This window comes from Chiloscyllium punctatum, chromosome 29, assembly GCF_047496795.1.
Source record: "Chiloscyllium punctatum isolate Juve2018m chromosome 29, sChiPun1.3, whole genome shotgun sequence".
NCBI lineage: Eukaryota > Metazoa > Chordata > Chondrichthyes > Orectolobiformes > Hemiscylliidae > Chiloscyllium > Chiloscyllium punctatum.
The window spans coordinates 61,981,390-61,997,427 of NC_092767.1; the positions used below are offsets into that span (position 1 = coordinate 61,981,390).

A 16,038-nucleotide genomic window follows, 5' to 3' on the forward strand; every position below is an offset into this window, starting at 1 on the left:
ATGGCGCCCGCCCGCCGGCTCAGCGCCGTGACGCACAGACGAAACGAAAAAAAGGCTGACGGAAATTCACGAACACAGCTGGCGGAAACCCCCGAAAAGTGCTATTCCCTCTTCAGCGTCCGCACCGTTCGTGGATGGCGGATGTGTTGATGCCCCGCCTCGATGAAGTCACCGCCAGCCGAAAGCTCCCGAAGCGCTCTCCGGGGACGCACGGTCACGTCATTGCCACGGAAATCCACGAGTTGCCGAGCAACGTTTGTTCACGGAAAGGCGCGAAGTGTGTGTAGGTGACTGTAAAGGTTGTTTATACTCATAGCGTTGGTCTTGTCTACCTTCTCATTTACTATACTTACTGGAGTTTTGAAGAGTGATATGAATAACATTGAGTTAAAGCAGTATGTGCATCATCAAACAGTATAAAGGTATCAAAACATTAAAGATTCTTAGGGGACTTGACAGGGTAGATGCTGAGAGGTCGTTTGCTCTGGTATGAGGGTCCTGGACCTGAGGGCATACTCTCAGAGTAAGGGGTTGCCCATTTAAGACAAAAATGACAGGCTTTGGTTTCCCTCAAATGATAGTGAATCTGTGACAATAAAAAAAAAGAAATTGCTAGAAAGGCTCAGCATCTGTGGAGATAAATCAGAGTTAATGTTTCAGGTTCAATGACCCTTCCTCGGAACTGATGGTGGTGAGGAAAAAGTTGTTTTTGGGGTGTGGTGGGGAGTAGTGAATAGCAGACCACGTAATGACAAGGCGGCGGGGGTGCTGGGTAAGGATGAGGGAGGAGGTCTTTCAAGCCTTTCAAGGGCAGGCACGGTGGCACAGTCGTTAGCACTGCTGCCTCACAGTGCCAGAGATCTGGGTTCAATTCCTGCCTCAGGCGACTGACTGTGTGGAGTTTGCACATTCTCCCCGTGTCTGCGTGGGTTTCCTCCAGGTGCTCCGGTTTCCTCCCACAGTCCAAAGATGTGCAGGTTAGGTGAATTGGCTATGCTAAATTGCCCATAGTGTTAGGTAAGGGGTAGATGTAGGGGTATGGGTGGGTTGCGCTTTGGCGGGGCAGTGTGGACTTGTTGGGCCGAAGGGCCTGTTTCCACACTGTAAGTAATCTAATCTAATCTAAAAGCCCTAAAAACCCAAGCTGAAAATGAGGTGTTGTTCTTCCAGCTATGCTGAAGCACTGCAGCAAACCTGAGACAGAGATGTTGGCCAGGGAAGCTGGTGAAATGCCAAACAGAAGCACTCTGTGTACAAAAATGGTCCTGAGCTTCCAGTTCCTTGCCAGGTCAACACACCACCATGTTCCTTGGCCAACATCTCTGTCTCAGGCTTGCTGCAGTGAACTAGTGCCGCTCAGCCAAGCTGGAAGAACAGCACCTCACTTTCCACTTGGGAACTCCACAGTTCAACAAGTTTAGGGCTTGAGGCACCTTCTCCAATATCTTTACTCCAGCCCCCACACACCAGGCCTTGTTATCATATGATCTGCCATCATATGATGGCATTGTTAACCATTTATCGTTTACTCCTTACCCCCTGCATTTAAAAAAAAATTCCTCGCTAAAGTCAGTTCTGAGGATCATTGGACCTGTAACGTTAACTATAATTTCTGTCCAAAGATGCTGCCAGACCTGCTGAGTTTTCCTAGCAATTTCTGTTTTTATTGTAGGAAATTGAACATGAGATTCAGAGTGAGCTAGCCAATTGGATACAAAATTGGCTTTATAGTAGGAAACAGAGGGTGGCGGAGGTTTGTTTTGGACCAAAGCCCTGTGTTCTACAGGGATCAGTACTAGATACACTTTTGCTTGTCATTTGGATGAAAATGTAGGAGGCATAGTTTGCAGATGACACCAAAATTAGTGGTAACGTGGACAGAGAAGAAGATTATCTGAGATTAGAAAGAGATCTTGATCAATTGGGTCAATGGGCTGAGGAGTAACAGATGGACTTTAATTTGGATAAATGTGAGGTATTACATTTTGGTAATACAAACAAGGATAGGACTCATACAATTTATGGTAGGGCCCTGCGTCGTGCTGTAGCACGAAGAGACATAGGGATTCAGGTACATAATTCTTTGAAATTTGCATTATATGTAGACGGTGGTTAAGAAGGCGTATAGCACACTTGTCTTCATTGCTCAGACATTTGAGTAAAGGAGTTGGAGTTATGTTGAGGTTGTCCACGATTTTGGTGAGGCCTCTTCCAGACTACTGTGTTCAGTTCTGGTCGCCCTGCTTTGGAAGCATACTACTAAACTGGAGAGGATTTAGAAAAGACTTACGAGGAAGTTGCCATGAATAGAGGTTTTGATTTACAAACATAGACTGTAAAGTCTGGCACCTTTTTCACTGAGGTTGAATAGGTGGTTGAAGGGTGACTTTACTGAGATTTATTAAATCATGAGGGGCAGAGATACGAATGAGGTTTAGGGTGTAGGTTTGCTCGCTGAGCTGTAGGTTTGATATCCAGATGTTTCATTACCTGGCTAGGTAACATCATCAGTGGCGACCTCCAAGTGAAGCGAAGCTGTTGTCTCCTGCTTTCTATTTATATGTTTGTCCTGGATGGGATTCCTGGGGTTTGTGGTGATGTCATTTCCTGTTCGTTTTCTGAGGGGTTGATAGATGGTATCTAGATCTATGTGTTTGTTTATGGCGTTGTGGTTGGAGTGCCAGACCTCCAGGAATTCTCTGGCATGTCTTTGCTTATCCTGTCCCAGGATAGATGTGTTGTCCCAGTCGAAATGGTGGGTTTTTTTCATCTGTGTGTAGGGCTACGAGGGAGAAAGGTCGTGTCTTTTTGTGACTAGCTGGTGTTCGTGGATCCTGGTGGCTAACTTTCTTCCTGTTTGTTCTATGTAGTGTTTGTGGCAGTCCTTGCATGGAATTTTGTAGTTGACGTTGGTTTTGTCCATGGGTTGTACTGGGTCTTTTAAGTGTTAGTTTTTGTTTGAGAGTGTTGGTGGGTTTGTGTGCTGCTATGATTACGAGGGGTCTTAGCAGTCTGGCTGTCATTTCTAAAACTTGTTTGATGGTTAGGTGGTTCGGGTTTCTGGCTGTGTTTGGTCTGCTTGTCGTGGTTTGTTCTGGAGGAATCTGTAGACTGTATTTTTTGAGTATCTGTTCTTCTTGAATACATTGTATAGGTGGTTCTCCTCTGTTTTCCGAAGTTCGTCTGTGCTGCAGTGTGTGGTGGCTCGTTGGAATAGTGTTCTGATACAGCTTCGTTTGTGTGTTTTGGGATGGTTGCTGGTGTAGTTAGGTATTTGGTCAGTGTTTGTCGGTTTTCTGTATACGCAGGTTTGTAGTTCTCTGTTGTCCTTTCTTTCGACTGTGACGTCCAGGAATGCGAGTTTGTTGTCGGTTTCTTCCTCCTTGGTGAACTTTATGCCTGTGAGGGTGTTGTTGATGATGTTAAATGTCTACTTCTATCTTGTTTCGTTTTGTGATGACAAAGGTGTAATCTATGTAGCAGATCCAGATTTTTGGTTTGATGGTTGGTAGGGCTGTTTGTTCTAGTCTTTGCATTACCGCTTCTGCTTTGAATCCTGATAGTGGAGTGTGTGCCGTTGGTTTGTTTGTAGATTATGTTGTTGAAGGTGAAGTGGGTGGTGAGGCACAGGTCCACTAGCTTCATGATGTTTTCGTTGGTAATGTGATTGATGGTGGTTAGGGTGTGTGTGTGATGGTCTCTTTTAAAAGTGTGGTAAGTGTTTCCTTTGCCAGGTCGATGTTGATGGAGGTGAACAGTGCTGTTACGTTGAATGAGATCATTGTTTTGTCTTCCTCTATTTTGGTGTTTTTGATGATTTTTAGGAATTCCTGGGTGGAGTGGATGGAGTGCTGTGACTCTTCTACTAGGTATTTGAGTCTTGTGTGTAGTTCTTTGGCCAGTCTGTAAGTTGGTGTTCCGGGTAGTGAGACTATGGGTCTGAGGGTGGTTCCTGGTTTATGGATTTTTGGTAGTTCGTAGAATTGTGGGGTGTTGGTCCCGTCTGGTTTCATTTTCGGGAATTCCATCTTGTTTAATTGTCCGGAAGTGTGTAATTTTCTTAGGAGATATGTAATTTTGTTTCCTAGTTGTGGGGTCGGGTCTAGCACCACCTGTCGGTAGGTGTTGGTGTCTGCGAGTAGTGCATTGGCTTTCTCTATGTAGTCCCTTCTGTTCAGGATGGTTGTGAGCCGACCTTTGTCTGCAGGTAATATAATGGTGTTTTTGTCGTTTTTGAGGTTTTCTAGGATTTTCTTTTCTTGTGTGTTCAGTTTGTTTCCTTCCCTCTTTCGGCTCAGAGTAGGTGCAACTGTCTGTCTGATCGTTTGTTGTGTTTCTTCCGTGACTTTGTTGTCCTTCAATGTAGTTTCTAATGCCGCTAGGAAATCCTTCTTGTCAGCGTCTCGGAAATTGAAATTTAGTCCTTTTACTAGTACCGCTTTTTCTGTGTGTGATAGGGTTCGGTCTGATAAGTTCTTTATCCATGCCCGTGTTATCGGTTTTGTCTTTGTTTGTGAGTTTGTCAAGTTTTTTCTTCAGGTCCCGATTTTTCTTTATCTGTGTTTGTCATTGTTTTGTGTTTATGGCTTGTTCTACCGCATCTGTCCATTCTTGATTTGTTGCTGGTTTTAATAACGGTTTTTGGCGTGCAATTTTCCCGTTGTGTTATTGTATGATACGATTGAAGTTTTTTCCCCCTGGGGTGAGGGAGTTCAGATTTAGAGGGCATATTTTTTAAGGTAAGAGGAGAAAGATTTTAAAAAGACAGGGACAACTTTTGTTTTTACACAGAGCACTTGTGTATGGAATGAACAGCCAGAAAAAGTGGCGGATGCAGATACAGTTACAGTGTTTAAAAAGACATTTGGATAAGTTCATGAACAGGTTAGGTTTGATGGAATATGGGCCAAACACAGGCAGGTGGGACTAGTTTAGTCTAGGAACATTTTCGGTGCGGGTTGGTTGGACTAAAGGATCTGTTTCCATGCTGTAGGACTCCATGACTCTTAAAAGGAGAAATTGCTGGAAAACTTAGCAGGTCTGGCAGCATCTGTGGAGATAAAGCAGAGTTAACATTTTGGCAATGACCCTTTTTCAGAACATCAGAGGATTATAAGATCAGCTGTGATCTCATTGAGAAGCAGAGCAAACTTGATGGGCTGAAAGTCTTATGTTTTACTTTCGTAGATAATGCAGACCTTTCTTACTTTTGAAAATAACCAATATATTGGTTCCACCCTATGTACTTTTTGATGGGCAGACTGGGATGCCTCCATACTATTCCTAAAATGCTCTAATTTTTTATATTGCATTTTAATGCATAATTAAATTCAGGATAAATGTTCATCTTTAACAATGTAAATATATATGAATGTTTAAAGTTTTGTAGCACCCTGGTAGCATCTCTGCCACTGAACAAGAACCTCCAGGTTTGAGACCATTTCAGGATGGCCAAGGACAGTATGATCATAATGCAGCCAAACAGGTTGCATATGAATCTGTAAATCATCCCAACAAATGCCAATGCCAGATGATAAAAAAAGGCAGAGATCTCTGTGGAGCTACACAATTGAAAGAAAATCAAAGCTTCTACTGTAGCCAGTCATAGCTTAAAGATTCCTGCAATAATGGTACATACTGTTAGCACTGAGTGTCAGTGGTGGAGGTGGAGAATGTTTAAGATGGTCAATTAACTGGGCAGCTTGATCCTGGAAGATCAGGAATTAGAAACGTACCAGTGGAGATGGAATCTATTTGGTCTGTTGTGTCTGTTCCCACTGTCTGAATAAGCATTGTTTTAGTGCCATCACCCCCCCTTTCTTCCTGTAACCCTGAAAATCCTTCTTCTTCAAATAATAATCCAATTTTCTGGATGTATGTTTGCTCGCTGAGCTGGAAGGATCATTTTCGTACACCATCCTAGGTAACATCTTCAGTGAGCCTCCGGACGAAGTACTGCTGGTGTTTCCTGCTTTCTATTTATATGTTTGGGTTTCCTTGGGATGTTGATGTCATTTCCTGTTCTTTTTCTCAGGGGGTGTTAAATGGGGTCCAAGTCAATGCATCTATAGGAAAACAACACATACAGACCAAATATTGAACTACAGAAGCAATTGTTCCAACATCCACAAACAAAGCTGCGTCAGAACATTATTTCAATGAGCCACACACCCTGCAGCACAGAAGAACTACGCAAAGCAGAGGAAAATCACCTGTACAGTGTATTTTAAAAAATGGGTACCCAATGAACACAGTCTGCAGATTTCTCAGTAATAAACCCAAACAAGCAGACAAAACACGTCCAAAAACCCTAGCCACTCTCACCTACATCAAAGACATCTTGGAAATGACTACCAGACTACACAGGCCCCTTGGCATCACGGTAGCCCACAAACCCACCAACACACTAAAACAGCAGCTAATGAACTTGAAAAACCCTCTGCAGACAACAAGCAAAACTAATGTCATTTACAAAATAGTGCAAGAATTGTAACAAACACTACATTGGACAAACAGGCAGAAAACCAGCCACCAGGATACATGAACATCAACTAGCCACAAAATGACATGACCCTCTCTCACTAGTATTCTTACATACAGATAAGGAAGGACACAACACATCCATCCTAGGACAAGCTGAACAGAGACATGCACGAGGATATCTAGAAGCATGGCATTCCAACCAGAACTCTATCAACAAGCACATTGATTTGGACCCCATTTACCACCCCCTGAGAAAAAGAATAGCAAATGACATCACCATGGGAAATGACATCACCAAGGAAACCCAAACATATAAATAGAAAGCAGGAAACATCAGCAGTGCTTTGTCCGGAGGCTCACAGAAGATGTTACCTAGTATGGTGATGAAATGTCTGAAAATGAACCTTCCAGCTCAGTGAGCAAACCTACATCCAGAACCTCAACCTGAGCTACAAATCTTCTCAAAACGTGCTCATCCAATTCCCTTTTTGAAGATACTGGAAATCTAAAATAAAAATAGTGTTGGAAAAACTCGGGGGGTCCAGCAGCATCTGAGTAGTGAGAAACAGAGTTAATGCTTCAAATCCATTTTTTGGAACAGATTAAAAAGTGAAAATGTGATAAATTTTATCCTCAGACAAAAGTGGTGGGCTAAGTAGAACAGAAGGGTATATCAGAGATAGATTTGAGACTGGGAGTGATTAAGTATCAAACATGTCATTGAACAAAAAGCTGACGCGTGATAACAGTTGCAATGAAGAAACAGCTTTGGTACAGAGTAAGTATTGTAAACTAAAGATCAGCTCTGTCTGAAAGCAAAATTATAAAAAGGTACAGATTCGTCCTTGGCAAAATAACAAAAGTCAAAATGGAGGACAGTGTTCATGGTCTGAAGCTGTTAAGCTCAGAAGGTTAGGGTGACCAGATCTTCAAAAGTCAAAACTTAGATTTATTGAAAAGACTTGCAAATGCTGGCTTCTGTGATAATTGGCATGTTGGATGTAATGGAAAGCTAACATTTATTGTGAAATCTATAAAAGCATAGGGGAACAAAGAAGTAAGGATCTGACTGAAACAAGGGGTACTGCAAACGAACAGAAAATGTAAAGGCAAACTGACCTAACAACAGGCTTACAAGGCCAGTTAAACTGCCATAGCAGCAGTCAAGAAATGAGAAAAACAACTCCATATATGGAAAGGAATTCAAATGTTCCAGGCCTCTAGTCATGCAGGTGCTCATAAGGGGAAGCGAGTTATAGTATCAAGGGAGTATGCGAAAGCTATCAAATGCCCCTTACGTGAGGCATCTCGCCAATGTATTGGGTCCCTTTGCAAAGGTTTGAAATAAACTTTTTCTTTGCTCTTGCAAACATTTGAGTCGAGTCGATCTAATTTCCATGACAGTAAACTTGGTGGCTCGTCCGGGAGTAGTTTTAGACCTCGAACAATCACTGGCTGAGTTGGACTCGCCAAAGACATACCAGGTACGTGGTTTCTTGGTTTACGAAAACCAAGGCATTAAGGTGGACGCGCCCAATGAGAGGGGACCTCCGGAGGTAAAAGCAAGTCATATTGGCACCATACCGTGTGAGAGAGAGAGAGAGAGAGCTGAACACTTTTCCAATAACGCAAGAGCAAACAAAAAGAGGGTCCACAGAAGACTTGGAATGGACAACCAAAAATACAATATATGTTAAATAATTACGGTCCAGAGTCTGTAAAGCAGTTAGAATTGTGGATCAAAGAATGTGGTTTTCCAGAGGGAGTGAGCTTTAGTAAAAGGCAGTTGGAGATACTGAGGTCACGGCTGGAAGAGAGAGAGAAGGAGAAACGGAGGGGAAAAATAGAACTTGTGAATTGGATTGCTTATAACGTGGAAGGCTGAGGCTGATATCAGAGAAAGAAAATCTCAAGTAAAAGATAGATCAAATACACGTACAAACACCAATGCACATGTAGACACGTGCTGAAAACAACCTAATGAAGCTGTACGGTGTCTTAAGTATATTTCAGATCCTGACCTTGATGGCTACCCTCCGAGACCAACAGCCCCCCCACGAGATCCGCCTCCGTACAAGGAAGAAAGAGAGCAGACAGCGACAGGACAACATCTATACCCGAGGCCCGAAGATTCCAAGTCAGTGGCCGCCGCCTCAGGGTCTGCTGAATCACCGGTAGCATCTCATACCTGCAACAGATCGAAGCAAGAAGGCCAAAAGAAGGACAGCCACTCCAAGACAGAAAGGCATTCAGGGCCTGTCCGCAATCACCCTCCAATGGACGATGAGTCAGACAGTGAGAATACTGATGCACGATCACCTAACCAGGTACAAGCACTACTGGTTGAAGTTGCAGGTCCAGACGGGTACCCGATGTTGGTCCACCAGCCATGGACCATGAAGGATTTGGAAAGTGCCTATGGACAGTTGCCTGACCCACGTGAGGTTAGAGGTAATAAGTTCACTGAAGAAGTGACAAGGTTCTGTACCGAGTTCTGTCCCATGTCACACGAGATGAAACGTCTCCTGGGACGAAAACTGGGTGTCGATGTCACCAAAGTCAGGTACAACTGGTCAGGCACAAACATCCATGCCAGAGCAGCCGACCCGCAAACGGAGCGGAACAGAGACTTTAATGACTTTGTCACAGCGCTGGCAACCACCTGTGGGGAAGCACTCCCAGTATGAATGGACATGACCAAAATTGCAATGTGTAAACAACAAGAAGGTGAGACAGTGTTCCAGTACCTTACGCACCTCACTGAAGCCCATAATGCCCACAGTGTACTGACACCACCCGCAGACATAACGGAGGCAGAAATCACACCATATGAGGCACACCTGAGGAAGAGCTTCATCAATGGAATGAAGGACGAAATAGCAAAAAAGGTAAAAGACACATGTATTACCTGGGACACAGGAAAGCTGAATTTGCTAGAATAACACGCGATACATGCTGAGAAATTGCTGGCCCAAGAGAAAGATAAGCGCAAACTAAAGATGGAACAGCAAACACATAAAGCTCAGCTTACCATGATGCAAATGGTCGCCCAGCCATTGGAGGGAGGCACTGCGGAAAAAGGGAGAGGCAGAGGTGGAGGTCGCGGAAGAGGAAGAGAAAAAGGGGCTGGCAGAAGTAGATCTGGCAGGTGCTTTGTTTGCAGAGCAATGGATCAGTGGGCAAGGCATGCCTGCGCAGTCAGCCCTGGAAGCTGGACAGCAGGGTGACTGATGGGGGAAGGCTAAGGTGGAGGTGGGCAGCCCACAAGGGACAGGTAAGTCTCTTTATGCTTGGCAACGAAGACTCGCTTATGCTAATCTCTTCTACTAACCTTACAGACCACCGTAAACATGTCCCACCTCCATATTGAGCGCTGAGATTGCAGACCGTGGACCATATGTTCAGTATAAAGACAATGCATATAAGTCAATGCCTACCTCTATGTTATATGCAGAAGGTACACCACTTACTTTTTGGTAGATGCAGGGGAAACATATTCAGTCCTTAAGTCAAGCCAGTTCAGAGAATCAACGCAAATAAGGATGAGTGGAACTCAAAGGATACATCAGGAGTCGTGATATGAGAGAGATTTACCACACCCCTGTCGTGCGAAACCAGTAATGGGGAAACATTCCAATTCTCATTTTTGTTATTGGAACTCTGTCCTTTAAATATGATGGCTCGGGATCTCATAGTGAAATTGAGATTGGATTTACTAAGCACCCCTAGGGGCTTGCAAGTAATACGGAAAGAAGAATTGCCAGTACAGGCTAAAAAATACAACCCACGATTCTTGATGTATGTTTATGAGTGGAGACTAAGCCAGAGAGTGTTAAGTTCAGTGAGCTATTCACTCACCCTGGAAGCAAGTGAGTATATGTTAATCCTACTAACACTAATTTTCTACCTAGAGATATGCTGCATTGCACAGCTCATATACACCACGATGAGCCTAACGAATCTTATGAAAGGGACTGGTTTAATCAATTTCCTGAGCCAGATCAGTTGCTATTGTGTGAGCTCTACTGGAATAATCACAGATGTGCAGTCAGTATGAACTTATCCAAAGTTTCTGTGACAGCAAGTAGATGCAATCTTTTTGATGTGAAAGGTTCTTTTCCTCATGTGCTGTTGGTCAAGAGATCCAGCGACAGGTGGCAGGATTTGGGACCATGGGTACTAAGGGCACAAAAAACGAAAGATTGAGTCTTGAGGGACAATGTGGTTATCTAGTTCAGTGAAGATATGCAGACATACAGGAAGAAACTAAATTGGCTAACTCAGGCAGATAGGGCAGTCCATGTAACCCCCGGTAGCCCAGAAGAGCCTGGGAGAATAGCCTGGCTTTTTCCTAAAGAAGTCTCGTTGTTGTGGTTCTGTTCGCCGAGCTGGGAATTTGTCTTGCAAACGTTTCGTCCCCTGTCTAGGTGACATCCTCAGTGCTTGGGAGCCTCTTGTGAAGCCCTTCTGTGCTGTTTCCTCCGGCATTTATAGTGGCCTGTCTCTGCTGCTTCCGGTTGTCAGTTCGAGCTGTCCGCTGGAGTGGCTGGTATATTGGGTCTAGGTCAATGTGTTTGTTGATAGAGTCTGTGGATGAGTGCCATGCCTCTAGGAATTCCCTGGCTGTTCTCTGTTTGGCTTGCCCTATAATGGTAGTGTTGTCCCAGTCAAATTCATGTTGCTTGTCATCTGTGTGTGTGGCTACTAAGGATAGCTGGTCGTGTCGTTTCGTGGCTAGTTGGTGTTCGTGTATACGGATCGTTAACTGTCTTCCTGTTTGTCCAATATAGTGTTTTGTGCAGTCCTTGCATGGGATTTTGTACACTACATAAGTTTTGCTCATGTTGGGTATCGGGTCCTTCGTTCTGGTGAGTTGTTGTCTGAGCGTGGCTGTTGGTTTGTGTGCTGTTATGAGTCCTAGTGGTCGCAGTAGTCGGGCTGTCAGTTCAGAAATGCTCCTGATGTATGGTAGTGTGGCTAGTCCTTTGGGTTGCGGCATGTCCTCATTCCGTTGTCTCTCCCTTAGGCATCTGTTGATGAAATTGCGAGGATATCCGTTTTTGGCGAATACCTTGTATAGGTGTTCTTCTTCCTCTTTTTGCAGTTCTGGTGTGCTGCAGTGTGTTGTGACCCTTTTGAATAGTGTCCTGATGCAATTTCGTTTGTGTGTGTTGGGGTGGTTGCTTTCATAATGTAGTGTACAAAATCCCATGCAAGGACTGCACAAAACACTACATCGGACAAACAGGAAGACAGTTAACGATCCGTATACATGAACACCAACTAGCCACGAAATGACACGACCAGCTATCCTTAGTAGCCACACACACAGACGACAAGCAACATGAATTTGACTGGGACAACACTACCATTATAGGGCAAGCCAAACAGAGAACAGCCAGGGAATTCCTAGAGGCATGGCACTCATCCACAGACTCTATCAACAAACACACCGACCTGGACCCAATATACCGGCCACTACAGCGGACAGCTCAAACTGACAACCGGAAGCGACAGAGACAGGCCACTATAAATGCCGGAGGAAACAGCACAGAAGCGCTTCACAGGAGGCTCCCAAGCACTGAGGATGTCACCTAGACAGGGGACGAAACGTTTGCAAGACAAATTCCCAGCTCGGCGAACAGAACCACAACAACGAGCACCCGAGCTACAAATCTTCTCCCAAACTTTGAGTAGAAGTCTCGGTTGAGAAAGGTCTCTACTGAGTTGTGGGCAAAAGGCAAGCATGACATGGGACTCATACAAATAAGAATAAGAATAAGAATAACCCCGAAGTCTGAGTAATGTCCTTGCAAGGCACTATACCCATTAAAACCTGAGGCTACAGAAGGAATTACTCCAGTCTTTGAATCCCTCCTAAAGGCTGGAGCATAGTCCCCTGTGAAAATTCACTGGTGAGAACCCCCATTTTTTCCAGTCAAAATGGCAAATATTCCAGGTGAACCAGAGGAATGGAGGTTTGTGCAAGACCTGCAGGCAGTCAATAACGCTGTTGTTCCGCGCACCCCAAATGTTCTCAACCCCTATACTATATTGTCTCAAATCCTGCAGGACAGTAAATGGTTCTCTATTGTGGATTTAGCAAATGCCTTCTTTAGTGTACCAGTACACCCAGAGAGCCAATTCTGGTTCACTTTTTCTATCAAAGGAAAATTGTATACCTTCACGCGACTTTGTCAAGGTTACTGTATGTCCCCCACCATATATAACGAGGCTCCAATCAGGAGTCTGCAGACTCTTGTTTTAACTCTGGGGTCAGCACTTCTGCAGTATGCAGATGACTGCTTAATAGCAGCACCAACAGAGGAACAATGTGAGAAAGATACCCTTGTGTTGCTCTGCCATCTAGTGAGGGAAGGGCACAAAGCTAGTCTCTCAAAACTACAATTTGTGCAACAACAGGTGAAGTTCTTAGGTCACTTAATATCCGAACAAGGGAAGGCCATTGGCCAAGACAGAATTCAAGCAATTCAGCAAATTCCAAAGCCTCACACAAAGAAACAATTGCTATCCTTTTTGGGCATGTGCTCCTACTGTAGAATGTTCATCCCACATTACGCAACCCTTGAGGCGCCCCTAAGTAACACAGCCCATGGCAAAGGGTTGCAGAGGACCCCAGAGGTCAAGAGTGCCTTTGTGAATTGAAAAAGACACTCCAAACTACACCTACACTGGGGATTCCGAATCCAAACAAGCCTTTTGTACAAATGGTAGATGAGAAGCGTGGCTGCATGACATTTGTGCTTTGCAGGATCATGGGGGAAATTTGAGGCTGGCAGCTTATTTTTCGGCAAAACTTGACCCCGTAGCAGCAGGATTGCCTAAATGCCTGTGAGCTGTGGCTGCTGCTGAAAAGGACATAGTCGGCTATGGTGAATTGACCCTACTGGTTCCAGTTGGGGAACACTTCAGTGGTCCAGGACATTCAGCCTCAGACCTTCGGGTGACCATCCTCCAAGGTGGACTTCTGGACAGGCAGCAGAGAAAAGTGGCCGAGCAGAGGCTGAGAGCTAAGTTCGGTACCCATAGGGAGGGCCTCAACCGGGACCTTGGGTTCATGTCACATTACAGGTGACCACCATTGCACTATACACACACACACACACAGGCACTCCTATGCACACATACACACGGACACGCACACAGACACCCACACATACCCACATACACACGGACAGACATACACACAGACACCCACACACACCCTTACAGATACACACACTCCCACACTCTCACATGCACCCCCTCACAGACTTAAGACACTCTGCACTCACTACACACACACATACACTTTCTCACACTCACAAGCCCCAACCCAGACAGACACACACCCACACAGACAGACAAAGACCCACATGCACACATATTTTGTGGGATGAATTTGTACTTGCAGGGTTACATTGTATTTTGCTGAAAAACTGCATGCACTCATGTAGAACTCTGAGCTTAAAAACTGCATGAATTCATGTAAAACTCCGTTACCTCACTTTTTAGATTAGAATCAATCTAAACATCATGGCATAGACAGAGAACACAGGGGGTGAACACCTTCAACATATAGTCTAGTTATCACCATTGTTAACAGCTAACCCGAGAATGCAACATTTTAAAAAAAAGGTTTTGTGATTTACACATGAAAGAAGTGAAACTATCACTGTATTCTAACAGATGAAAGGCTTAACAGACAATCAATTTTTCAATGAATAATTTCAGTTACATCACACTAAATCTTTGCTATAAATTCTGTGTTAGGATTGAGCCCTCCACTATCCTCTGATGAAGGAGCGTCGCTCCGAAAGCTAGTGTGCTTCCAATTAAACTTGTTGGACTATAACCTGGTGTTATGTGATTTTTAACTTTGTACACCCCACTCCAACACTGGCATCTCCAAATTATGGTTCCACATGCAGTTTCCTTACTGCTTTTCGAGAAAAAGACAGCACACATGTCGGCAGCACGTTAGCTCAGATACAATACTGTGTTCTTGGAGATGCTTAACATTACAATAAAGCGATATAACGTCCTTAACCCTGCTAGCCTTCTCCCCACAGAAGCAGATGGAGACCCATATGACTGTGTCGCTGTAACTAATGAAATTTGCAGCCCCAGACCAGACTTGCAGGATTCACCACTTCAGAATCCGGATATGGAATTTTTTGTGGATGGGTCAGCATTCAGGAGCAAAGAGACAGGCCAGAATTGTGTTGGGTATGCTGTAGTAACTACCCACGAAGTAGTCAAAGCAGGATTACTCCCTTCTCATCTGTCAGCGCAAGCAGTGGAGCTGATTGCCTTGACTGAGGCATGTGAAATGGCTAAGTAATGGACAGTGAATATTTACATCAACAGCAGATACGCATTTGGGGTTGTACATGATTTTGGAACCCTGTGGAAATACAAGGTCTTCTTGACCTCCACCGGAAAGCCCATCACACACCGTGGCCTGATTTCTGACCTCCTGGAAGCGGTCCTATTGCTCGCATCAATTGCTGTATGTAAATGTGAAGCCCACACAAAAAATAACGATTCAATTTCTCAAGGCAACGCAAAGGCAGACTCGACGGCAAGGACGGCAGCCCAGCAGTCGCCAAGTGATCAGTTTGACATGTGTATGACAAAAATTTATACCCCAACAGCAGACGTATGGGAGTTACAGTCGCAGGCCACGCTAGAGGGGAAGCGTGAGTGGAAAAGGGCAGGATGCAGCATGAGGTAAGGGGTATGGTGTGGCCCCAATGATAAACCCTGCTTACCACGATCATTATTCTCATTCTATACCAAACTGACACATGTTAAGGACCATGTGTCAAAAGGGGGGATATACGACAGTATTTCGGCACACTGGTACAATAAGAGATTCACTAACTACTCCCAGAAATATTGTGAACAATGTATTATCTGTGACACTAATAATATGGGGAGGGCAATACAGATGAATCGGGCAGCACACCCCCAACACCAAAGACCCTTTGAACATTTACGGATGGATTTTATTGAACTAACACCCAGTGAAGGGAAAAGGTATTGCCTGGTAATAGTTGATATGTTTTCCAAATGGGTGGAACCGTTCCCCACGTCTAAACAGGATGCCAGTGCAGTAGCCAAGGCTTTGTTAACGGAAATAATTCAGAGATGGGGCATTCCTGAAAGGCTTAGTAGTGACGATGGGACACCATTCGTCGATTAAGCCCTACAGCAGATCAGTGTTCACTTGGGAATAAACATGGAACAACACTGTGCCTACCACGCAGCGAGCAGTGAGGCAGTGGAAAGAAAGAATGCTACCCTAAAAAATAAATTGACAAAATGTTGTGAGGAACTAGGGGTGACATGGACAAAGGCACTTCCAATTGTGCTAATGTATATGAGATCTAGAAGGAGAGGAAGAGCCAATCTTAGCCCATTTGAGATTTTGTTTGATAGGCCGCCCAATACAGGAATTGGCCCAAGACCTAAAGTAAGACAAATAACAGATCACTGTGAGGATAAGATGTTATGTTACTGTATAAAACTCTCTCCACTTTTGTCTCAAAT

At 44.4% G+C, this 16,038-nt stretch overlaps 1 protein-coding gene across 1 annotated transcript; it reads left to right on the forward strand.

The window, feature by feature from the left end:
• LOC140454678 (uncharacterized) lies at positions 1-9,387 on the forward strand. Its single transcript, XM_072549607.1, has 3 exons — positions 1-98; positions 169-283; positions 8,487-9,387. Exons 1-3 carry the CDS (start codon positions 1-3, stop codon positions 9,168-9,170), a joined length of 897 nt encoding a protein of 298 aa, XP_072405708.1. The 3' UTR covers positions 9,171-9,387.
• The last annotated feature ends 6,651 nt before the right edge of the window (positions 9,388-16,038 follow it).